Source organism: Mustela nivalis (genome assembly GCF_964662115.1).
Source record: "Mustela nivalis genome assembly, chromosome: 13".
NCBI classification, from domain to species: Eukaryota; Metazoa; Chordata; class Mammalia; order Carnivora; family Mustelidae; genus Mustela; species Mustela nivalis.
The window spans coordinates 9,637,040-9,661,693 of NC_139032.1; the positions used below are offsets into that span (position 1 = coordinate 9,637,040).

General features: G+C 48.5%; 1 protein-coding gene across 4 annotated transcripts in view; it reads right to left on the reverse strand.

Annotated features, from left to right (window-relative positions):
- Positions 1-15,082: 15,082 nt before the first annotated feature.
- DOCK8 (dedicator of cytokinesis 8) overlaps positions 15,083-24,654 on the reverse strand; it is a 202,456-nt gene continuing 192,884 nt past the window's right edge. For all 4 annotated transcript variants that reach the window (XM_082696632.1, XM_082696631.1, XM_082696634.1 and 1 more), the window contains 2 exons: positions 16,650-16,820; positions 15,083-16,192 (listed from right to left, as the gene is read on the reverse strand). In XM_082696632.1, coding sequence (XP_082552758.1) covers positions 16,132-16,192; positions 16,650-16,820 — 232 coding nt within the window. In that variant the 3' untranslated portion in view covers positions 15,083-16,131. The remainder of the gene's footprint in view (positions 16,193-16,649; positions 16,821-24,654) is intronic.

Consider the following 24,654-nt stretch of genomic DNA (forward strand, 5'->3'; position numbering starts at 1 on the left):
TTTGGAACATGTGGCTAATGGAAATGGACCTCCTGCAGGGAAGCTGGGGCACCCAGGGGATCGATAAACATGAATTCCCTTTTCTTGCAAGTCAGAAATCTCAAAGGAGATGAGGCCTCCCTGCGAGGAATTCCACATAGCAAAACAATTACTGTCTAAATGTTAAACAGGCTGTTGAAATCAAGCATGTGTTGTAGATACCAGAATTCTATTAGGAAATTTCGCCCTCCTTCTGTTCCCATTAAAGAAGCAGAAAATCAACTCGGAAAGGGCAGAAAGGGCCGCCGTATCCTTTCCTTTTCATCACAGTGCTTGATCGTGGATGGACACACGAGCCAAAGGCTTTCCCTTCGATTTTTCTGTAGAAAAGACTTTGTCTTCCCTTTATGCTGGAGAGCTGTATGATGAATACCTACACCAGCAGGCTCCCACACATGTCATCTGGAAGGAGAATTAGTAGTGAAGAACTCTGGTGACATGTGGCCCCTAACACTTGGGTCCCCAAGGCCACCTGCTTTTTGCAATTTAGTGGATAGTCCCAGTATTGCGCCCCCCCCCCCATTAAATTTCTATTTTCCTTAAGCTAGTTGGAGTTGGCTTTACGTTATTTGGAACTGCAGGGGTTTTGATTAACTGCTTATGTGTCCATGAACACTGATAATTGGGAAGACCACATAGCAGCACGGAAAAGATTTTGGTGAATTTTACAAATAGCACCAGATTAAATTACGTGAATGATACACATTGTAGCTATTTAAAATAAGCACAGGTATGGACACCTGGGTGGCTCAGTCAGTAAGCACCTGCTTCAGCTCAGGTCATGATCCTGGGTCCGCATGGAGCCGTGCACTGGGGTCAGCGGGAAGTCTGTTTCTCTCTCTGCTCCTCCCCCTGCTTGTGCTCTCTCTCTCTCTCATGCTCTCTCTCTCAACATAAATAAATAAAATAAATAAATAAAATCTTTTTAAAAAGTAAGCATGCATATGCAAAACAGCCAGAAAGGGATACCTTGAAGATGCAATGAATGCTCAGCGTAGTAAAGGGGAATATTTTTTCCTTTCGTACAATTTCATACATCATACAAATGGACCAAATTACAATCAGTGTGCAGAGTAAATGTGGTCTGTTTCCTAAAACTGACCGAATCTCTATCATCAGCTTTCCCTGAACTAACCATTAACGTATCTTAATCTCTTTAGATGGGAAAGTGTTTTGGTTTTAAGAGTTGTTTTGTTTTGTTTTCATTTCAAAGTAAATGTCTAATCTTATTTGTTTCCTGCCTCACTTTCCAAAATAGGACCTTGTGGCATCATGGGGGCAGGTGCATGACCTGGTGGCAGTAGGTGGGAACCAAGCTGTAGATTTGCACACCTACAGAGATTTGCACACCCACAATTAGGGCATTTGGTATGTGATGTGATGGTATCTGGAGATGGGGCCTTTCGGGGGTAGTTAGGTTGAGATGAGGTCATGAGTGTGGGGATAATCTCACTAATCACGGGATTAGTTGCCTTATAAACAGAAGAGAAATCTCTCTCTCTCTCTCTCTCTCTCTGCATGCACACACCAAGGGAAGGCCAGGTGCACACACACAGTGAGAAGCTGACCCTCTTCAAACTATGAAGAGAGCTCTCGCCAGCAACCTGATTGGCTAGCACCTTGATCTTGGACCTCCCAGCCTCCAAAATTGTGAGAAAATGAACGTCGGTGGTGTAAGCCCCCCAGGCTACAGAATTTCGTTATGGCAGCCTGAGCCAAGATCGTTGGTGCTGATGTTTTCAGCAATGTGTCTGGGTATCTGGCTGACAGCACTGTTGATGTCTGTGTTTGGGAAAACTGTGATTTTTTTTCTGCCTTGGTCAGGGCTTGGGGGTCTTCCCTGTGACTTGCTCCCAGCTCCCACGTTGGCTTTGGTGGCCCTGCAGATCCCTCTGTGTCTCAGCCACTCTCTTACTTAGGCCATCCAGGTCATCCCTTGCCACAGCTGCCTGACTCATTGGCACCCACGTCCTCGAGTCCCTGAGGAAATGCCTGGGTCCCTCCTGGGCCACCTGGGGTTTAGGTCTCTTAACCACATCGTATTCTGTTGTGAAATGACCCTTTATTTGCAATACTTTCCTTTGTTGTTCTTCACCACTGGTGATGTCACCTATGACGTCATGAGAGGGCCGCCCCCATCGGCCCCGCAGCCCACAGACGGGGCAGGCCCCAGCTGCAGGATCTCCTTAACGGCTCTAGAGAGTTCTCTGGCTGAAGACCACTATCTCATCTGTCCCACAACATCTGATTTCTACTGTGCTTCCTGTTCTCCTGCTTCTTTCTCTCCCTGGTTGGTCCCTGGGGGGCTCTGGTGACCTGACCCATCTATTCTGAATGGTCAGCTTCCTCATCAGCCGCGGATCCTTCCAGTCACTGGGGGTCTTGGCAAGGTCATTACCCACCATTTTCAGAGACAGACCCAGGGGGCTGATGTGGGGAGGCAAGGTAGACCTGGCATTGAACCCCCTCAACGGCGGACCTCAGGTTTTCAACTTTGACTTTGTTGGGGGTGAACTGGGGAGGCAGCCGGGGTGGTGGGGGGGCGGGTGTCTGATGAACCAGACTGCAGGTGCCGGATGACCAGAGACGGCTGTACGTGAGCCTCCACGAAGACACGCAGAAACACCCACACTCTGACTTGCTTTCTTCAGGGCTCCGGCTTGGTGGGGGCTGCCCCTTAGGTCAAACTTACTTCTCTTTACTTATGGCTTCAACCTCAGGTCTGCCATTCAGACCCTTGATCCATTCATGGAAATGGTAGGAATTTAGAAAATCCTCTTCTTATTCTACAACTGATGACTTTTTTTTTTTTTTTTTTTTTTTTTTTTTGGAGCGAGCTATAGAATGAGAGAGCAGGAGGAGAGGCAAAGACAGAGGGAGAGAGAGATTGAATCTCAAGCAGGCTCCATTCCCAGTGCGGAGTCAAATGCAGAGTTTGAGCCCCGGACCCTGAGATCATGACCCAAGCTGAAATGAAGAGTTGGACGCTTAACAGACGGAGCCACCCAGGTGCTCCAGATAATCGATGACTTCTAAAGACTGTCTTTCTAGAAACTCAAATTTGGAAGTTAAATGCTGGGCCTTGGGGTGCCTGGGTGGTTCAGTGGGTAAAGCCTCTGCACAGTAGAGGCTCAGGTCATGATCTCAGGGTCCTGGTATCGAGCCCTGCATCAGGCTCTCTGCTTGGGGGGAGCCTGCTTCCTCCTCTCTCTCTGCCTGCCTCTCTGCCTACTTGTGATCTCTCTCTCTCTGTGTCAAATAAATAAATAAAATCTTAAAAAAAAAAAAACAAAAATAAATGCTGGACCTTTACTTTTTTTTTTTTTCTACTTTGCATTCCTGCTCTAAAGATCGCAGTCTTCCCCGAGGCACAGAGAAACCTCACACTGATCAGAGAGAACATCATTCACAGAATATAAAAAAAGAATAATCTATTTAAAGTATATTATACTTATTATACCCTTCAGACTCCCTTATGTTCTTAACTTTCTCACCTGACATCCCAACTCCCGGACAATCTTTGGCCAAACTGCAAAATGCAGTAGTGATGATAATTATTGTTTATTGAATACTTGGTGTCAGACAAACGTGCTTTTAAACTTTACGATACTCCCACAGATGCTTCTGTCCCCAGTGAAACAGAGGAGAGAGGGGGCTCAGGAAAGGTGACTCGTACAACAGAACAGAGCTAACTCGGAGGAAGAAACAACTTTAAAAAACACATTTGTATCTTTTTTTGCTTTTGCTCACTTTGGCTCAGAAGTCAGACATGTATTCCAACGCTGCAAATGTAACATTTTTAAGACAAAAAAGAAAAAAACTCAAGTACGTTGGTGCTTAACATACTACTTAGAAAATAGTAAGGTCTCAGAAAAAGACAAGGGTTAATATTTATTAATGGTATTTCTATGTGTGTCCCAGGAAATGAGCATCTCTGTGCATAGAGAGAGGGTCCACCGTGGCCAAACTCTTGGTACGATTTGATATGACCACAGCCGAGCAAGGAAGGAGGAGAGGTGCTTTGGGGAGTAAGGACATCCTGGTTGAGACGGAAACATGGGGCTGGCCTTCCCCCTTTGCTTTTGGATGGGCGTCCAGGAAACCTGGGTTCTTGCCCGGGCATGGTCAACACTAGCCATTAAAGCTCCTCCCATCGGTTAGTTTCCGGACCCGGAAGTGAGGGGTTTGGACACCATCGGATGATGGCCGAGGTTTTGCCTAATATTAGGAGTCCTGGAAAAATGGTATCCTCAGAGGTAGAAAAGTCTAGATAGCCCCGCTGAGCTGCACTGTCCCAGAGCCTCTCTGTTGTCTCCAGCGCAGGGGAGCAGAAGGGGAAGGAAGGTGGGAACCGAGAGGGGAAAAGGGGGATCAGTGGCAAGAGGGAACCAAACGGCAGGTGAGGGGACAGGGGAAGGAAAACAGAAATCACACCGTTTTCAGAGAAAGGACACAGGGGACAAGGCTAGGGAGGCGAAGAACAGATGTTTGCCTTCTTAGGCTCATCAGACGAAACGACAGCGGACGTTGATTAAGCCCTCATCGAGGCCTGTTACCTGTGGAACGTGTTCTCCCTCATTTAGTGCTCACACATTTCATTTTCCAGAGAAGTAGGAAACTGAGCCTTACAAAGATCGTCAAAGAGCCCAATGTCACCGTCTCAGACCGTCCCAGCTGCTGTGACAAAGTTTCTAACACTGACTGGGAAGCTTTATAAACACCATTCATTTCTCAGTGTGGAGGCTGCAAATCTGAGCCCAAGACACCACAGATTCAGTGGGAGGCGAAGTCTCTCTTCCCGGGTGCCGATGGCCTACTTCTAGCTGTGTCCCCACACGGCAGAGAGGGCAAGAGTCCTTTGGGGTCCCTTCTACAACGACATGAATCTCATTCCTGAGGGCTCCACCCTCGTGATCTAATTACCTCCCGAAGGCCCCACTTCCAAATACCATCACATTGGGGGTTAGGATACAACGCAGGAATTTTGGGGGGACACAGACATTCAGCCCACTACAATGACTGAGAGTAAGAAGCAGAACAAGGCACCAGACCTCAGCATCTCTGATTCTAGATCTGTGCTCCTCGACTCCGGTCCATACCGCTTTCCTGCCCAGTACCTCCTCTGTGCTAGGGAATGTCATTCTTTTGCTTAATTAAGGCTGACTTAGCATTTAACCTTAATCTCATGGCTGACCTAGTGAGATGAGTTCACCACCCACGGGCAGAGAGTCAGACAGACGGGCACCTGCCTACACACTCACTCACTCACCCCTTGATGACACTCAAGAAGGCTTGGGAAAGAAAATTCAAAGCTGTGAATAACATAAATAGAAAGTCTTTTTTTTTTTCTTTTTTTAAATTGGATGCCATCGCATAGAGACAGCTGTTTCAGCTTAATGAACTCTGGCTTCATCTACTGTTGAAGTTAATTCTTGTGCCTTCCGGATACAAGATCCCAGAATGTGTGCCTGGACACATTCCCACGTCATTCCCAGCTGACCACAGGTGTCTGAGGTTTGTTGGGGGATAACAGGCATATAAATCCAGCGGTGACTAACCCTAGCTAATCCCATACAATGTCCTTAGTATCATCCCCATCAGGAGCGCAGTGCAAGCTTTACTCTAGCCTGCGACCGAGAGCACAGGTATTACGGTAGAAGCAGACTGAGCAGTGATGGAAGATGCCCCATCAGGAATCCCGTCTCCGGCTGATATTTCAACTCTGGGATCCATGAGGAAACATGGGAACAATGAACCAAATCCCGACCCAACCGTCTCCGAGGTCCACATACCTTCTCTGGATCCTTCTTTGTTCTATTATAGGAACATCATAAGGTCTTGGGATCAGTCAGACTCAGGTTCAAATTTGGCCACTGCCATTTACTGACGGTGGAACAGGAGTGGGAGGGCAGTCTCTCCCACATGGAAATGCTACTACCTCTCCTGCAAACAGGAGAGATGGGCAGGTTGTTGTGGGGGTCAGGTGAGCTGGCGCACACAGAGTACCCAAGTGAGCTGCCCTTGGGTCGGTCTGTGCCACCTGCCCTGAGAGCTTTAGTGAGATTTCCATGAAGAACAATGCAACTCTTCTCATGGTTCTGCAGTCTGGCTTGGGCTCAGCTAGGTGGTTCTTCTGCTGGTCTTACCTGGAGTTACCTGTGCACTCACACCTCCAGGAGACACAACTGGGGCTGGAAATCCAAGATGGCTTCCCTCCTGCATCAGACACCTTGGCTGGGATGGCTAGAACAGTGGGGACAAGGCTAGGGATCTCTGTATTTTCAAGAGGTCCCATCACCAGAGTGGCCAGTAAGGCTGGCTTCATAAGGATGCAACAGACCCACAGCTTCCCACATCCAAAAGGGTCCCTGCTGGGATTAACACTCTGTTGCCACCATCTTGGAATTTTTAGTAATTTTTTAAAGAAGGGACCTTGCATTGTCCTTTTAGATTCGGTTCTGCACATTACATAGCTTCTTTTTACAATGGATCACAACTCCAAGAGGATGAAAAATGGAGCTTGCAAGCTTCTTAAGATTGAGGCCAGAACTCACACCATATCACCTCACTGTATTCTGGGGACCAAAGGCTATCCCAATCCAAGAAGAGAAAGAAGAAAAATCTTCCATACGCTTAGCATTTCCCATAAGCAATCAGGTCCTGAGAGAGTTTGTTTGGTGCTCAGAAGCAGAAACCCACTCAAGCCAGCTCATAAAAAAAAGGGATCTATGGTCAAGAGTCAGAAACTTCCCAGAAATGAAGGTGACCACAACACAAGAAAGTGGAAAGGAGAGAAACTCAGGGCCTGAGGCAATGTTTGGCTCTCAGGATCACGCTGGTTTCCTTGGTCAGTCAGCCATGGTGTGCGAGGAGCAGCAGGCACCTTTCTTTCGGAAGAGACAACTGCCCCTTCCAGAGACTGTGGACAGGGTAGGCTCTCAGCAAGGGGCTGTGGATGAGGTGGGCCCTATAACCTGACAGAAATGCTTGTCTATTTATTAACTATTTATGAGGTACAATACCATGCCTGGGCCTCTGGGGTTATAAGTTGGGCCTAGAGGAGAACAGCCCCTTCTTTTTAGTCACATAAGGGCATTTCTTGCTACCTCTGATCGAAGCAGAAGGGGAGGAGAGTGTGGGGAGCAGATTTTTTCTAACTGTTCCTTGCACACAGGGAGTGGGTCTTGTTCCTTGCTGGCTGGGGCACATGTCCTCATGTGACAACACCCAGCTCTAATGGAGAGCTAGAGAATGCATTCTTTTCCTAACATATGACTAACCACATAGAACAGCTGTGTGAAGGGGGACCAGAAAGTGTGACTTTATCTTACTTGATCCTGTCCCACTCCAGGGAAGATGGCAGACTTAGGCTCTCTCGAGGAGGCGTACCCACAAAGGTAGGCCCATCTTGTGACTTCCATCTTCAGCGTGCTCCTCCACCCCTCTCTCTCTCCTACCCCTTACAGTTCCTTCTTCCCACCCTCGGTCTGGTGTCCAAGTGTCCTTCCTTGATATTTTCTTGGTACCTTCTGGCAAACTCCAACATGTATGACCTCTTCTGGTGCTGTGGGCTTTCTGTGCCTAGCTTTGCAGGAGAACATGGTTATCCCTGGAGGTGGAGACCTTGGTGGGTGATCAGATCCCTGGGCAGGTTCCTTCCAGTGGTAGTTGTTTTTCATTCATTACATAACAAACAAGCAACTTCAACCGAGTAGGCTTCAATATCGCCCAGCCACAAGCATCTCCTGTTATTTGAAGAAATGTTACATCCTCTATTAACATGACTTTGAGCAGCTCTTTGCAAAATGATAACCTTGGCATCGTTTAGTTGAAGGAGAATTTAATTTCTCCAGTATCTGGTTTACACGGCAAGAATCCCCATGGGGACTGTGAACAGGACCGTCTTCACTACCCAGGAAGGCTCGTGTCCACTTGGATAAGAGTTTCCAGATCTTCAGTCTCTTAGCAGTCAAGAAGAGGGAGAGCTTCCTGCTGCACAGAACGTCCAGATAAGTCGGGGGTAGGGCGCATGTGTGTGTTAGGGGAGGGACTTGGACAGTCTTATACTCAGATGAAACTAGAGCGGGAGAAGTCAGTGAGGGATGGGTGGGAAAGGGAAGAAGTTTCCAGAAGCAGGTGCACAGTTGGGGGTGAGTTCCTGCTGGAGCTCAGGAGTAATGGGGGGCACACTTCCAATCCTTCCCTCCAGCTATGCGCACACACGTGTGTGCCCCCTGGATGGGGGTGTTCTCTCAGGGCAGAGACTGGGTTTTGCTTCCTCATCTGCAGGAAATGCTGTCCCCCCCTTGGCCTCCCAACGTTGTGGGTTTGCCATGAGAACCAGAACTCAGACAGGTGAACCCCCAGCTTGGTACGGGTGGGGGTTCTGCTCGGGGGACACCACTGGACAACGGTCCGCTCCCCCCACCTTTTTTTTTTTTTTACCCTTTCATTCCCACTGCAAGGTGAGCTGCCCCCGTCTGGGCTCCTCTAGTTGGAGGGGGGTGGGGAAGATTTTAGGACTGTGCCCAAGTCTCATGATACGACCTTACTCGGCTCCCACTTGGACTCCTTTTCCTGCAGCTTCACAGCTCCTGACGGAAAAAGGCCCGGAGCCTGCCCATAGGCTTCGTTTCTCAAGTCCAGCTAATCACCATGAATGACAGGCGGAAGCAGTTTTCTGCTCCTGAAGCAAAACAAACCAAACCAACCAACAACAACAGCAAAACCAAAATAACAACAAACACACACACACACACACAAACCACACACACACACCCCCCCAAGCGCAGGCGTCCTACAACCCCAGGGCTTTCGGGATTTGCCAGCCCCACTGGAACCACAGCTGGGGTGTCGTGGGCTCAGTTCTCCGGGGATCTGGGCCACTGAGTTTCTTATTCTGTTGCCGGGCCCTACACCATCCTTTCGTGAAACCTTTGGCTTCCTATGCATCTAGAGACTCTGGAGGCTTGGCGGCCAAGTTGGAGCGGATGGAGCGGGTAGGCGAGGCTGCGGGTGAAGGCCGGGCCTCTGACGGAGCCTGTCAGCTCAGTGACTGCGTGTCCCTGCTCCGGCCTTGTCTTTTTTTGTTGTTGTTGTTCCTTAGGGCTCTGGGCAAACTGGGGTAGCTTTGTTTCCAGGAGGAGTCTGTGTACTGTGATACCCTGGAGGAGCACCTGCGGACCGGGGTTGCGGGGGGTGGACACAGGTGGGCTGTTGGAGCCCGTGTATTTACCTTCCAGAGGAATGCCCTGGAAACATGCTGCGCTTGAGAAGGAAGGGAAGCCAGGTCGGATTGGGTTTCCAGACGCCACTGGGCACCCTCTCTGTTCCACTGAGACGCTTGCTCTCCGCTCCCCTGCAGGCCCTCGCTGTTGGCCCCTGCCAGCCGGCATCAACGGGCACTTCAAGCTGAATAGGCCAGGCGTTGATTTACTGGGAAATCAGGCCTCTGTCCTGTGGCCACCTTTGGCCTCCTTTTGATGAATGCCGCCGCCGGGGGGGAGGGGGGGCCTGGCCAAACTTTCTGAAGCTGTGGAGTGCAAACAGTGCTTCCTTATATTGGGGGCAAGCCCTCTGGAGTTTCCAAAACAAGTCCCATGCCTTCATTATCCACTGGATCTCCTCGGCAGGTAGGAAGAAGACAGAGCAACGTTTATCTATATTTTACAGTTAAAAAAACAAACCCTGAAGCTGAGCAGAATAGTGACTTGGCCAGTGTTGCCGCACTAGAGACCAAAGGAGTGAGAAACCAGGGCTTCTGATCCCTGGTTCAGAGGCTTTGGGCAGTCACGTGGTCTTCTATATAATAATAATAATAATAATAATAATTTGTTGTTATTATATCGTCTCACTGATAATCCTGACAATCCTGTTGGCTAACTGAACTTGTTATCCATACGGAACGTATTCATCTATGTCCTGTTCTCTCACTGCATAAAGGAACTGACAAGGGACAAAAGCTGATTTTTCCACTGTGTCCTTTGGAGCTATACCACCTGGAAAGTCACTCCCTTATCCTTGCTGCTGGTGACTCCGTCTTCCAGGGCATGAGCGAAATAGTAAAAGTGAAAGCCATGTGAGCTGCCAGGCAAATGCCACAGACATCACTGTCAGACTAGGAGCTGGGCTGGATTCAGTAGCATCATTCCAGAGACAGCAGTGCCCCACCCCCCACCTCCACACCCCCGTGGGGTCAGGAACAGGGACATCTCTCCAAATCACTTTCAACTGAGGCCATGTTGCATTTCCTTCAGGAATTCTATGACTGCAAACTTCGTGACCATTGGAGATTTGGGTTCTTCATCAGACTCTGTTTGGTTAGGTTTAAGGTTTTTAAGGATAAAGTTTAGGATGAGTCCGGGGATGGCGCCAGAAAAGGGAGGAAATCTTCTAAGTCTTGCCCATGCACTGACAGGCTAGAGTCAAGAGTGAATGGAAAGGCATTCCTCTGGGGCCAATGGACCCAAATGGACTGTCCTCCTTTAGGTACTGCTTTTAGCTCAGAGTTACAGAAAAGGAACAGTCTGGAAGAAATCATCACTGGTGGCCACCTTCATCCATTATTTTGGGTGTTTACAAACACCCACTCAGTGTCCATTATGGGCCAGGCCCTGGCAATGCAGTGATGAGTGAAAGGCACAATTCTGATGTTTGATTTAACCCAGTCAAACCTACCATTGTTCCATTTCCCTGTCCCTCTCTCTCCTACCAGTGCCCCTCCCCACCTTCAGCTCCATACTTCTGATTCCTGATCATGTGCACAATTTTTGGAAAGACACTCCAGAGGACGAATGACTGGTACAGTGACATACCCCACTCCCATCTCTCCGGTCCCCACTTTCCTTCCGTCTACAAGAAGCCCTAGGTCCTGCTTCTTCTAGTGCATATATTCCTTCAGCTCCCCTCCTGGGGAGGGTCCTGCTGAGTCAGTGGTTGTGAACATGGTAGAAAAGAAACTGTCATCCTGATGCCCATACAATCTCCTGCTTCTGAATGCTGTAACGCAAAATGTTTGGTAATGAGCCTCTCGTGATTTCTTTGCTTCCTTTCTCCCTTTCTTCCCTGTTCTCTGAGGAACTACTGGTCCCTTTACCACTAGCCATGTGGTTTGACCCCACTTCTAGTATGAAGGGAGAACCTTGGTTAGCACAAGCCACTCCGCTTAGAATGAACCCAAAAGATTTCCCTGAGAATTCTGGAACAAAGGAGGTTGTAAGGTTCAGGACTGCCTGATAGTCTGTCATCCCGAGCGATGAGCTGGAATTTGCAGGGGCCACTACTGAACGTCCGAGAACGGAGCCAGCCAGGAGGAAGCAGAGATAAAAAATGGACCCAGGACGTGCTCTGTGGGTCCTGAATCAAGCTGCATCTGACCCAACAATACCTCTGGGTTGTCCTGTTATGTGAGCCTGTAAACTCCACCACCCCCTTTGAAAGCACGAAACTGAGTTTGGTTTTCTGTCCCTTACAAAAGATGGCCAACTGAGAACTACTCTTCAGCTAGATAGAGTTTCCCAAGTGGTGTGCCATGGTGCACCCAGGAACTGGGTTATAGATATTACTTGAGGTTGACTGGCCCAGCCTGCTGGGAGGGACTCCAGGGCTGGAAATTTCTAGCAGCAAGTAGCTTCCTCCATAGGTCCCAGTGAGACAGCAAATACAGAATCTTAACGTACCCCATTATGGTGATTTTAAAATATGTTTAAAAAATTCTTTGGCACTTCGCCACTCAAAACATGGAGCCCAATAATTCTCCCCCGCAATGCGGCCCAACCCTGGTGGCCTACTTCTAAAATACAGAAGATGGCAGATGTGAGGGAGTCTGACTTCACAGGCTAGCTCAGGAAGGACGTGGCCACATTGGCCTTACTTCTCTTGTATCGTGCCCCCTAGGGAGAGTCAGCAGCCGTGCATCTGGAGAGAAGTCCGCAGAGAGAAGAACTAAGGCCTCCCATCAAAGACCAGCACCAATTTCCAACATTAGGAATGAGCATCTTAGAACCGAATCCACCAGCTTCAGTCAAGCCTTCAGATGATGGCAGCTCTGGCCAAGAGCTTGACCGCAACCTCATGGTATACCTCAAATCAGACAGTCCAGGTAAGCTACTCTGGAATTTCAAATGCGCAGTGACTGGGTGAGATATTGTTGATTGCTGTTTTCAAGCTAAGGAGTTTGTGGGCTTTTTGTTATGCCTCAATGGATCACATTTAAGTCCATGGTGTGAAAAAGATTAGGAAGTACTGATTTCAGTCAAAAAAACAAAACCAGAAACAAAACAAAACAAAAAAAACCCCACAAAAACAAAACAACCCACAAAAACAAAACAAAACAAAACAAATATGCACTGGATACGGTGGACACACCCAGCACTCTGGGATGTATTAGAACCTTTGGGGCGTTTTGTTTGGTTTCCAAAATGATACTTAATAGCAGCTTTACAGCATTTGAGATCACAAGCATTTAAAAATACATTCAAGGCAAAACAAAGGCTCCCTGTCTCTGGAAACATACTTGCAACCACAATTAGCAATGACAGCTCTAAAGTTTTTCATTTTGAAACAAACCTATAGTCATGGAAAGAGCTCCTTAGGGAATAGAATTAGAATCCAAGACAGTGCAAGGCGTGACAATGCAATCAGACCTATACAGCATATGTCCCATTTCCCTGCAGATCCTATTTTGCTAAAAAAGATGTTAGTATTAAGTAATCTCTACACCCAACGTGGGAGGGGGGCTCGCACCCACAACCCTGAGATCAAGAGTCCCATGTTCCGTCAACTGACCCAGCCAGGTGCCCCTTCCTGGAGATCCCTAGGAGATAGGGACAATTGCGCCCTTGACCTTGCCAAAGGAGAGGCAGCATGAAGCTGATCAGTGGAGGCCTCCAAAAAACTTGCACAGAAGGATTTTCCTAAGTAAAATCAAAATGCTATCATGGTATATCAGATTTGTCTAATTTTTAGAAAACCAAAAGGCCTGATTTGCTTAAAAATTTTTTTTAAGATTTTTAAAGATTTTGAGAGAGAGAGAGCCAGCACAAGCCGGGAAGAGGGGCAGAGGGAGATGGAGAAGCAGGCTTCCTGCTGAGCACGGAGACCAATACCTGGCAGATCCCAGGACCCCAAGGTCATGACCTGAGCTGAAGGCAGATGTGCAACTGACTGAGCCACCCAGGCATCCCTAATTTGCTTTACTCTTGGGAAGGCTTTTTGGTTGTTTTTGTTTTTAAAGATTTTATTTATTTGACAGAGAGAGAGAGAGAGAGAGAGATCACAAGTAGGCAGAGAGGCAGGCAGAGAGAGAGGAGGAAGCAGGCTCCCTACAGAGCAGAGAGCCCGACGCGGGGCTCGATCTCAGGACGCTGGGATCATGACCCGAGCTGAAGGCAGAGGCTTTAACCCACTGAGCCACCCAGGTGCCCCTTGTTTTTGTTTTTTTAAGGAATGTTTAAAATGCTTTTCTTAACCTCATGTTTAAGGGTTAAGAGGACTGAGTCCAACTTCTTTGTGTCTGCTATTAATTTATGTAAGTGCAGTAATGCCTCCACTGTATTTATAACTGTTACCCGAGGAATGACTAAATTCTCTGGAACTGAGAAAAAAGCCAGGGTTAACGCATAAAGACTAGGAGAAACAAAACCAAGGTTGGCCAGTCCAAACCCCCAACTCTACCAGCTTCACCTCTAGGGAAGCCCACGGGCTCTCAATCAGAATTCTGTCATTCTCTCTCCAGACCCAACCCCCTATTGAGAGCCCATACATCCGGGGCATCAAGTTATAAAAGCTGGAAGCTTCTAGAATTGCACTGTCCAAGAAAGTGACCGCCAGCCACATGTGGCTTACTGAGCACCAGAAATGCGGCTGGTTTTAACTGAGATTAAATCTGCAAGTATAAAATCTGAATGTGTCAAATACAGACAGACAGACATTGCAGCCAGCATCAGAAAGAACATAGAATACCTCATTAATAGTTTTTGGATTGATAATATGTTGAAACAATAATGTTTTTTATATATCAGGTTAACTAAAATACATTGCTAAAATTAATGCCACCTGTTTCTTTTCGTGATTATTTTTCAACTGGCTACTAGAAAATTTAAAATTAGACCTGTGGGCTGTATCGCATTTCTAGTGGACAGGGCTATTCCAGAAGTCTACTCACACACGCTTGTGGACTTAGCCGTACAGCGAACACTTATTGAGTGTCTTCCGTAAATTCAGCACTGGGGTAGAGGGTAGAAGGCAGAAGTTAATACAGTCCCTGAACTTGGGAAGCAAGTCGCACCCACTGTGGTACAAGAAAGACTAAAAACAAAAACAAAAAAAACAAACAACAACGAGGGACAATAGGTAGCTAAACACAGGGGACTTTTAATCAAGAGTATCTTAGCTCATTGGGACTATTAGGACTCTTGGAGTTAAAAGACAGCTGTAGGTAGCTTAGCCACTACCACTTACTATTTGAGGGCAAAATAGAATATATGTTGGTAGGACTGACGGCCAGCCTTGAGTCACTCATGAAAGGTTCAGTTCTGTAGGGCTTATTGCCTGTTCTAGACGCTCTGTGGGGCTTTGTGCTCAGAAGTGCTCCCTCCTCGCTAAGACAGCAGGCTTTGGAGGGACGATGTTATGTGACCTGAGTCTCACCCAGAACCTCCCACACAGAAGACGACAAACAGCATATGGAATTCAAGTGTCTCCTATGGACTCATTTAGGAAAGCAATTAGAGGTATAATATCCTTTAGAAAGAGTTCTTCCCGAAATGCCTAAACACCAAAGAGTTTGCCATGTGAACTAGTAAGCTTTTATGATTTAAAAAAAAAAATCACTTTCAGAATATAAATTCATGTCTCAGCCGTTCTGGATTACCCAAATGCACTTCTCTCTCTTATAAACTCCAGATTAAATGCTGCCGGGGAGGCGCGCCCCAGGACAGCCCCATCGGGAGGACCACACCCACGCACGGCATCTTTCCTTTTCTCCAAAGTGCTTTGTGAGAGCTGCGAGTTGTCGAAATAAAAAACACGAGCTGCAAAGGGAAACGTTTCACTTGCCATTCTTAATACATTTTTAGTACCAGTCAAGGGCATCAGGCATATGAAAAATATATGATTTAATCCTCAAGCCATAATAGCGTTCATCTGTGTCCTACAGTACATTGTCTGAAGTCGTCCGAGCTCAGCCGTCTCTATAGCCGATATATATACAAGCTGACAGACGGCTCGGCATTCTGAAATGAAAGCAGAACTATTATCCTTTTACAAAAATAAACTTGGTCCCAGGCCGGAGGAAAAAAGAGGGCGCAAGAAGGAGCAGGAAAAAAAAAAAAATGCAAGGTGTTGCGGGAGAAGCGTGTGAATGGAACTGAAAATGGCCAAGTACCGGGTGTCTCTGAACTCAGTAGGTCCAGGCTCCTCTTCTATAAACTCTTGTTAAATTAACTTAACACATAGTAACAATTGGGCAAAAGTAACTACACAACAACTAGCCCACCGTTACCAAAAAGGTACCAAATTCACAAATAATTCACCTAGATCCAGGTTCCCAACCATCATCATGATTTTTGGATTTCCAGTGAGGCCTCCCATCACGGATTTATTGAACTCGTATTTGCATTCCTGCCAGCTCACCCTCCGCTCCCATAAACAGGGGATGCAGGAGGTTCACCCTGAATGGGACAGCAGACAGTGTTTCCATTTCCCCATGGGCAATGCGGGTTTATCCTGTAAATCCCATATGGCCAGAGGAAGTCATCTCTCTGGTAAACAGTGACCAACCACTCCTCAGGAGGTGCTGTTTCTGCCTTGTTTTGTACGATATTGTGGAAAACCATGCTTTGATAAATACACAGGCTCCCCTGGTTGACCACCCTCCAGTCTCCCCATCCTGCAGGACGGATGGCCAAAATCCGGTCAGACCCCATTTGGGTGCAATTCCCACGGTCCCTGGGATCCTAAGGCTTCCGGGGCGCTGTCCTGTCAAGGAGAATGCAGTCCGTCCTGTGCAGCAAATATCCAGTGCTTGAAGTACCAGCGAGGACTTCTCCAGGGTCACAGAGCCTCGGTCTCCATGCGTGAGGACAGCTTTTCCTAGCTGCCCTGTGATGACTGCGTTTCACATTTCCTGAAACTAGATCTGTGGAAGGAGTCTCTGAAATTACAAAGGAGAGAAAGAGAGAGAGAGAACAAAACAAAACAAAAAACACAAAAACAGAGGTAAGAAAGATCAATTAATCTTTTTAAGGAGGAGAGGGAAACCACCCACCAGAAAAGGCAGGGATTATGAGCAACTCACTAAGTTAGTGAATGTGCAAAGGTCCTGAGATCCCTTCATGCTAGCACCAGAGAAAACACAGGAGGAAATGGGTCCTGGGGAAGACCACAGGCAGCAGGCCAGCATGAAGAGGTCCCAGGGAGGTCAAGGAGAAGGTAGAGGGAGTGGAAGGCACTCAGGAGAGAGGCCGGACGGATCAGGTTCTGGTGGATTCTCTGACTGCAGGTGCACTGCCAGTCCCCGAAGCTTGTGCGGCAGAGTGTGCCCCGACCCGTTGGGCCCCAAGCCCTGTCCTTCATCCCCCAGCAGGAGGCCTCCTCTGCCCTGAACTCACCTCTTGTGACTCTCAACTCTGAATATCGGCTTGTAGAGTTCTGGAATTTTCCGCTCGATCATTGGCCTGAGGTTCTCTTTCAGCTTGTGGTAGTTCTTTTTGAGTTCCTGCTGATACTCCCTCTGGTCCGCCGTGATGAGACGCTTGTTTTTCTCCACGGCCTCACCGCACCTGAGATGGGAACACAGGGGTTGGGGGCGTGGAATGAGGTGGTATTTTGTAGGAGTCTGAGGTGCTTGGAGGTTATCTAACACTTCTTGACCCCCTCCAAGAGTACCTACAAACTCGATGGCCTGTCAGGATCCCCTGTGGAGCCTTTCAAAAGTTCGGACTTCTGGACCTTAACCTCAGAGTTCAGGAATCAGAACACCAAAGGAGGAACACCCAGGAATTAATGTCTTTGAAAAGTGACCCAGAGACCATGATCCTCTGAGTTGCCCCAAGCCAGGCACTATACGAGGAGTTTTCCATACATTATCTGGTTAATTCTCCCAACAAACTCAGAAAGGCTGTATTTGTCTTCATTTTTGTCTTGAAGCTCAGAAGTGTTCGGTCACTTGCCCGAGGTAACGCTGTGAGGAAGCGGTGAGTCCGGGATTCAAACTCAGGGTCATTGCTGTGCTCACAAGGAACTCACGGTGACTTATGGCGATGTAGTAGACGGAGCCAATGCACTCAGCCCACTACCTCCCCCGCCATCCTCCACTGCATACACATAGAAGTGCTGGAACGTACAGCAAACATTTGTCGTAGGACGAAGGGGAGCCCCAGGCACCGGAGAGGAGGAGAAGAATCCAAATCAGAGTGATAGCAGGAGCTGATGTCACAGCAGCTGTCCCAAGATGTGCCCATTAGAGTTTCAAGCCTGCACAGGGGTCCTAGAGGCTTGGGGAGGGTGCGTGGTGTGGCGTGCTGGGAGCCCACATAAGACAGGAAAGGTAGCCTCGGCCAAGGGCAAAGCGGGGCTCTGAATATGCCACTTGCATCTAGTCAGGGGGCTTGAAAAGCTGCTACCCCAGGGGTCCAGAGAGGTGGAATGAAAGCTTGCTAACAGTCTGGGGCCATCACTGGGAGAGCAAGTCTAAGAACTGAAATTCTAGGTTTGCACCACACGTGGGTGTGGGTTATACATTTATACTCCTGTATGGTGTGTGCTCCAAGGTGAGAAATTAACTTAAAAAGCAACCAAGGTAACTGGAACCCCCAGGGCTCGGACGGAAATGAGTGTGTAGCTGCTCTGGAGAAATGCTTTCTGCATCAGGGCTCCTGGGCCACCCACAGAAACAGTGACCCCTGCCAAAGATGAGCTCACGATACAATCATCACAGGAGAAGACCCACAGAAACAACAAGCAGGAGAAACATCCCCAAAAGAATGTGAGATGACAGAACAATATAAAAAACCAGAGGTTAATACAGAGATGTAAAAAAAAAAAAGGTACAAAATTCATGATGAAAATAATCAGAGACAATGAAGAAAAAGAGATCAGGGAAACATCAGAAAAAAACCAATGGAACTTCTATAAATAAAAATGTAGGCACTAAGATAAAGAGAAAGATCCCAATGGACGGGGTAGAGAATAAACCAGACACGAATGGGAGACCGTACGGACTATCGCACAGATCTAAGGAAATCACCAAAGAAATTTTTTTTAGTCAAAAATATTAAAACATGGCTAAGAGCCTGGAGCTAGAGGGGCACCTGGGTGGCTCAGTCGGTTAAGTGTGTCTGTCTTTGGCTCAGGTCATGACATCAGGTCCTGGGACTGAGCCCTCTGTTGGGCTCCCTGCTCAGTGGGGAACCTGCTTTTCTTTTTCCCTCTGCCCATCCCCCCAACCCAAGCTTTCTCTTTCTTTCTCAGATAAATAAATAAAATCTTAAAAAAAAAAAAAAAAAAAAAAAGAACCTGGAGATAGAATGGAGATGCCCAGCCCACATCTAAATAACTCTCTATGGGAATGAAAATTAAGAGGCAACATTTAACAGAGATAACAGCTGGTAATTTTCCAGAATTGCAAACAGACATAAATCCTCTCATTGACAGAAACAGATCCCTACGGAGCTCCACGCGGTGAAACTGCAAAGCATCAGAGAGAAAATCGTGAAAGCTCAAGCCTAGTGTTTCCACAGTCTCTCACAGAGTACACTACATACCAAAGAAGAAAACCGTGTTATTTAAACACAATAAAGAGTCTTGCCTTTTATTTTATGCTGTGCTACCTCGGGAAACTTACAAATCTACAGACCTAGAAGGGACATCGTAATGGTTGAAACCCAGCTGACATGCAAAAATTAGTAATAATTCTTTATTGCCCTGAAGATGAATGGGATCCTGGTGATCAATGTGGTTTAAACTGTTTTCCTAATTGCAGGGTTAAACCTCGGATGAGTCATGGGGATACCCAGACCTTGTGACCCCGATCCTCTGTATTACCACTGAACACATTCTCAGGGTGGCAGCCGAAGGCAAACAGCGTGGAAGATGGCCACAGGACAGGGGGAAGCTATCTGGCCTTGGCAAAAATAAACCCGTGACCACAGCTTTCCCACACAATTAGCCCCGATTTAACTCAGCCTGAGGCCAGAACTCCCCTAACTGGACCTTCAGCAGTCTTTCAAGTTGATGTTAACTGCAGCAAATTGTAGGATGTCTAAGGTTGCATATCAAAGCTTCCAGGTAGGGCTGGGGAGGGGCTGTACAAAACCTCCGAATCCTGAGAAATCACCACCAGCCCCTATGTTTTTATTGCTTCTGAACTAAAAAGCAATAAAATCTGATCAGTTTCAGGATGTGTGTAAAATCCAATCTGTAAAAGCCACTGCAAAATCAGTGTGCAAAATCCAATCAGTTTCAGGATGACTTCAAAGTCCGGGTTTGTAACATCGGCAGACTGTAGGGGCGTGCAGGGGCTGACCGCATCCTTGGGAGTGTGTCTCTGAAAACTTGAGGGGAATGAACTAAATGCCCTCTAGCCTTTCTGCTCCAAAGTAGTAAGAGGCAGCTGGCACATTCTGACGGTGTGCCATGTGTCCTGGACCTGGCTGGATGCTTTATGGGCTCTGTGACAGGGTGAAGAAGACAGTGTGTCTTCTACCTGGCTCTGTCTCTTGGGACACGTGCCTCTGGAGTCCCAAACCACCTGCTCTTTGAGCATTTTTCAGCCCAGACACCAGACATGTGAGTGAGGAAGACTTCAGGCAATTCAGGCCACAGCTACTGCCTGGGGGCCACCGAGAGACTGGGCAAAAACCACTTAGCTGAGCCCACCAGCCCCTAGAACTCCACGCACAATAATTAAATGTTGTTGTTTTCAGCCACTAAGTCTGGAGGTAACTCGTTGTAGAGCGACAGATGAACACAGCGCTTGACAAAGAGGAATATATTCATAGGTGGGGTAAAAATTTTTCAGATGTTGTCATAGTAACATCAAGTTGTATTTTATCAAATTTTATAGTTTATGAATTGAAGAAATACATTTTCTGTATTTCTTCCTTTCCTCCATTTGGATTCTATACTCTAGATTTCCTTTTTTAAGATATTACTTTTATTGATTTGAGGCGGGGGGGGGGCGAGGGAGTGGTGGGGAGGAACAGAGGGAGAAGACAGCCAGACTCCGAGGTGAACACAGAGTCGAGTCCAATGAGGGGGCCCGATCCCACAACCCTGAGATCATGACCTGAGCTGAAATCAAGAGTTGGATGCTTAACTGACAGGGTGGGCGGAGGACAGAGACAGGGAGAGAGAATCTTCCGCAGGCTCCACATTCAGCACCGAGTCTGACACCAGACTCAATCTTACCACCGATCCCACAACCCTGAGATCATAAACCTGAGCCAAAATCAAGAGTCAGATACTTAACTGACTGAACCAGCAGACACTCCACCATCATGTTGATTTAAATCCATAAACTAATGAGAGAGCCATGCACGAAATCTACCTCCTCCAGAAGAGCTATTTCTCTTTGGAAATCTACACAATATCATAGGTCTACGATGGGGATGATTGCTCAAGTGACCTTATCTGTCACATTGTCCTTAGGTCTGCAGACACAGACTGTGCCGCTCTCACTCAGTGACACCACCATCCCAGGTCTTTGGTTGCCCCCTTTGTTGATCAGGTCACTGAACACAAGCATTTTTTCATAGCAGAGGTGCCTGGGGGTTTCCAGAACCCAGAATCCTAGAGAAACCAGACTGAGAGGAAAAAAATTTTAAGTCCAGAACATGGTTCCTGGCTTTTGTAGACAGTCACTTCCAGGGGCCACTCCAGAAGGAGGTAGGTGTCTTTCCTACAGAGAGGGTCATCAGGTAGCCCTCCATCTCTGTATCCATTGGCCTCCCTCCTCTGTGATGTTCCTCTAGCAGAGTCCTCACAACAGTCCCTTGGGATGGCCAACAATTTCTAGTTCCTTCCTCAATCCATTCTCTCTTTTTTTCTAATAACAGAACTCCATCTGATGAGTCTCCCTGGGAAGTTACAGGTCCTAGCCTCCCTTAACAGAAAGGGATGGCTGATGAGATACAAAATGAAGTCACCAGGAAAGCTCTTTAAAGGGGCACAGCCCTTTTGCTCTTTCCTCATTTCCGCTCCTGATATTTCACATGGTCATGATGGCTAGAGCCCTAGCAGCTATCTTGTGACCATGAGGATGGATGCACTACGATCAGGATGGCAGAGCAAAAGAATGGAGAGAGAGCCAGGATGACGTAGTTCTGGGACGACAATCTCTGATCTTACTTTCTATGAGAAAAAAAATAAGTTTCTATGTTCTTTAAGCCATCTTCCTTCAGGTCTCTGTTATGAGCCACTGAACACTGTTCGTAAAGAGAATAGCACAGCACAGTCGTTAGGGGTATAGACTCTGAATCCTGCTTTGTGGCATATCAGCTTTGTGACATGAAGCCGGGCACTTATGCTTCAGTTTCTTTACCTGCGCTACAGAGGTGATAATAATAGCCAACCTGGTTATGCTTGTAAGGGTGTAATGAGTGAAAACATACAAAATGCTTAGAATGTTTGAGTAAGAACACTTATCGTTATGGTTATGATTCCTGATGGACGCAGTCTGAGCACAGAAACGATTTGTCCCATAGGAGGAGGATGAAGTACTCCAGCGTTTCCACTCCTGACCCTTGTTTTTCACAGTTAAGGAAGAATGCAGAGATGGAACACCCTTTCCCGAGTCCCACACCTGCAGGAACGCAGAGTCAGGTGCAAATCCAGAGACCTGGCACTCCCCCACTCATGTGTCCTCGGCCCCACTGTGTCTACGGTACAAACTTGAGGCCCCCGAGTCATGGGTGGACATCTATATTTAAATCAGACGGGTAAGTTTCTGCTTCCTTCTCAGACTGATCTGCTCTCTGCCCCACCAAATGATGTTCCACTGGTCGGTCACGCAGGATGTGCCCAGCCCTGTCCTAAGCTCTGTGTGTTGACTCAGCAGATCTTGGCACTAGGTCTAAGAGACAGTTATGAATACATACAATTCCCATTTTAAAGTTGGAGAAAGTGAGGCCAGGTAACGTGCCCAAGGTCACACGGCTAGTTAAGACCCGGTGGGTCTGTGAACCCCAGCAGCCTGGATCAGGAGCTCACACTGCTAACTGGGACACCGTGTACTCCACCTGGGAAGAAGCCCTTCCAGCTAGAATCCAGGCAGGTGGCCTCCGTCTCAAGTTGGACGTATTCTGTCTGGAGCCCCAGTTTCATCCTCTGCCTTTCTCAGCTTCTTCCCTGTCCCTCTTTAGCAACCCCCCACTCCAGGCCCAGGAAAGAAATGGAACTGCTGGAACGCTGGGGGTCTGGCAGCAATACTGGAGAGGCTGGGGACTGCATTCCCTCCCGCCCTCCGGGACTGGGCTCCAGGCCCTTTCAGGCAAGGAAGGATCATGTGGGGGCAGGGCGCCCGGGGCTGAGGTGGTCGCCTGCCGGGGGTGTGAGAGGGCCATGGCCCCAGCAGGCACCCCTCCTCAGTGGTCTTCTCCAACTCAGCCCTTTCCCTCCTCCCTCCCTGGGCGGCCTCGACCAGACCCCAAACCTCAAGGGCAGCCTATCCTCGGTAAGAATTTCAGTCCTGGTCCTGCCTCTTAACTTGCTGTGTGACCAGCGCTCTGTGGGCCGGGTCCTGACTCCGGGACCAGAGGTGCGGGAGGAGCCCGCCTGGGTGTGGCAGGAACTACGTCCCCTAAAGACCACTGGTGAGGGTGCCGTGGAGGGCGTGGTCTTTTATTGCAACATAAAAATAAGTGGAAGGGTCACTTAGTCCTTGTAAGGCTGGGAGCGTTCAGATAATATGGACTGAAGGTTTGTGTCCTCTGCCACCCCAAATTCCGATGTTGGAGCCCTAACACCCCGCGTGATGGTATTTGGAGGGAAGGACCTTCAGAAGAGTTCTGGTGTGAATCACTGTGGATTCACAGAGGGGGATGGGACCCACGGGGTCAGGTTAGTGCCCTTGTCAGAGAGCTTTCTTCCTTTTCCTCTCTCCACCCCCTGAGGGGGCCGGGCCAGTACGAGAGGGCCCGTCCCAGAGCCTGGCCTGCCAGCACCTTCTGTCTCAGCCTCCCCAGCCTTCAACGCTGTGAGCAATAAAAGTCTGTTGTTCTAGACACTCGGTCCATGGTATTTGATGACACCAGCCTGAGCTAAGGCAGAAATGCAAGAAGAAATTTTAAACACCCGGATTGGCTCTGGTCTCACTGCCTGAAACAGCTTGAGCACTTTGGGGAGCAGAGAAGGAAACAGATGGTGTATGTCACCATCTTGGTTTCTGAAACCCTGAGGTGTTGGGGTTTTTTTTTTTTTTCTTACTGCAGGAAAAGGCAGGAGCGGATCAAGGTCCCGACCTGGCAACAGGCTGAGGAGGAGCTCTGGGACCGGCTCCACGAGCAGCATCACCTGCCACGTCCTCTGTGGCCAGTCCGGGGCCGCTGCCACAGCCAAGTCCAAGGCCTCGCCCAGGGCCGGGCCCTCACTGCTCACTGCATGGCACCCGGCAGGCCTGCGTGTCCGCGCTCAGCAAAGAGGCGTCGGAGGGTTCACAGCGTTCACCCCGGAAATCTGGGCTATCAACCCACCGCTCGAGTCTGCCGAGGAGTGGGAGGTCCTCCACGGGAAAGCCCGAGAGCTGTTCCAGCCCCAGAATCTTCCAGTCTTGCGTCACCTCGTCTGGGTCGGAAGCAGAGAGCCGGGGGGAAATAATGTGACAGAATATTGACTCTGGTTCTTAAGAGCCTGGAACTTGCTGAGGGGACTTGAGAAGCAATTAAGCAACCGGGGTGAGGGGAAAGGAAGGTCTCCTCGCCTCCCGCTGCCTTGAGGGTACGAGCCACAGGCTGGGGCGCCAAATCCGTCAGCTCTTCACGCGGCTGCTTTTACTCTTCCCTCTGTCCGAGCCCCGTCAGCCAAGACGACTGTGTTTGGTCTCTCCTCTTGTCCTCACAGGCTTCCAGAACACACTACTCTGGCTGACTCCGAGGGGCCCAGAGGCACCCCCGAGGTTCTGTGGTCTGTCGCTTTACCAGGCATGGCTCCCACGTCTGACCGTCTCCTTTGATCTACCCTAAATATTCCAGACGAAGGTTACGTGAAGGCTTCCCCAGCCTCCAGCCTGTCACAGACCATCCCTTTCTGAGCTCCGAAGGCCTGTATTTCCTGCGCTCTCAGCAGGGGCTAGTGAGCTGCCCTGGGCTGGCGTTCGGTCATGGACATGGGGTCCTGTCGGGACTAGACGGACACTCAGCTCCGGTCTCCCCACAACTGATATGGAACCCGGGCCATACTCTGTCCCATTAAACATTGCCGAAGTCCTTCCAGAGGACCAGACAGGCCTGGGCCGCGGCCAACTTCAGGGGCTTTCAACCATAACTTATTTTATTTCATTTTATCTATTTTTTAAAGATTTTAAAAATTTATTTCAGAGAGAGAGAGAGAGAGAGTGCAAGCCACGGGAAGGAGAGAGGAAGAGGGAGAAAATCTCCCACTGAGCAAACTCCCCACTGA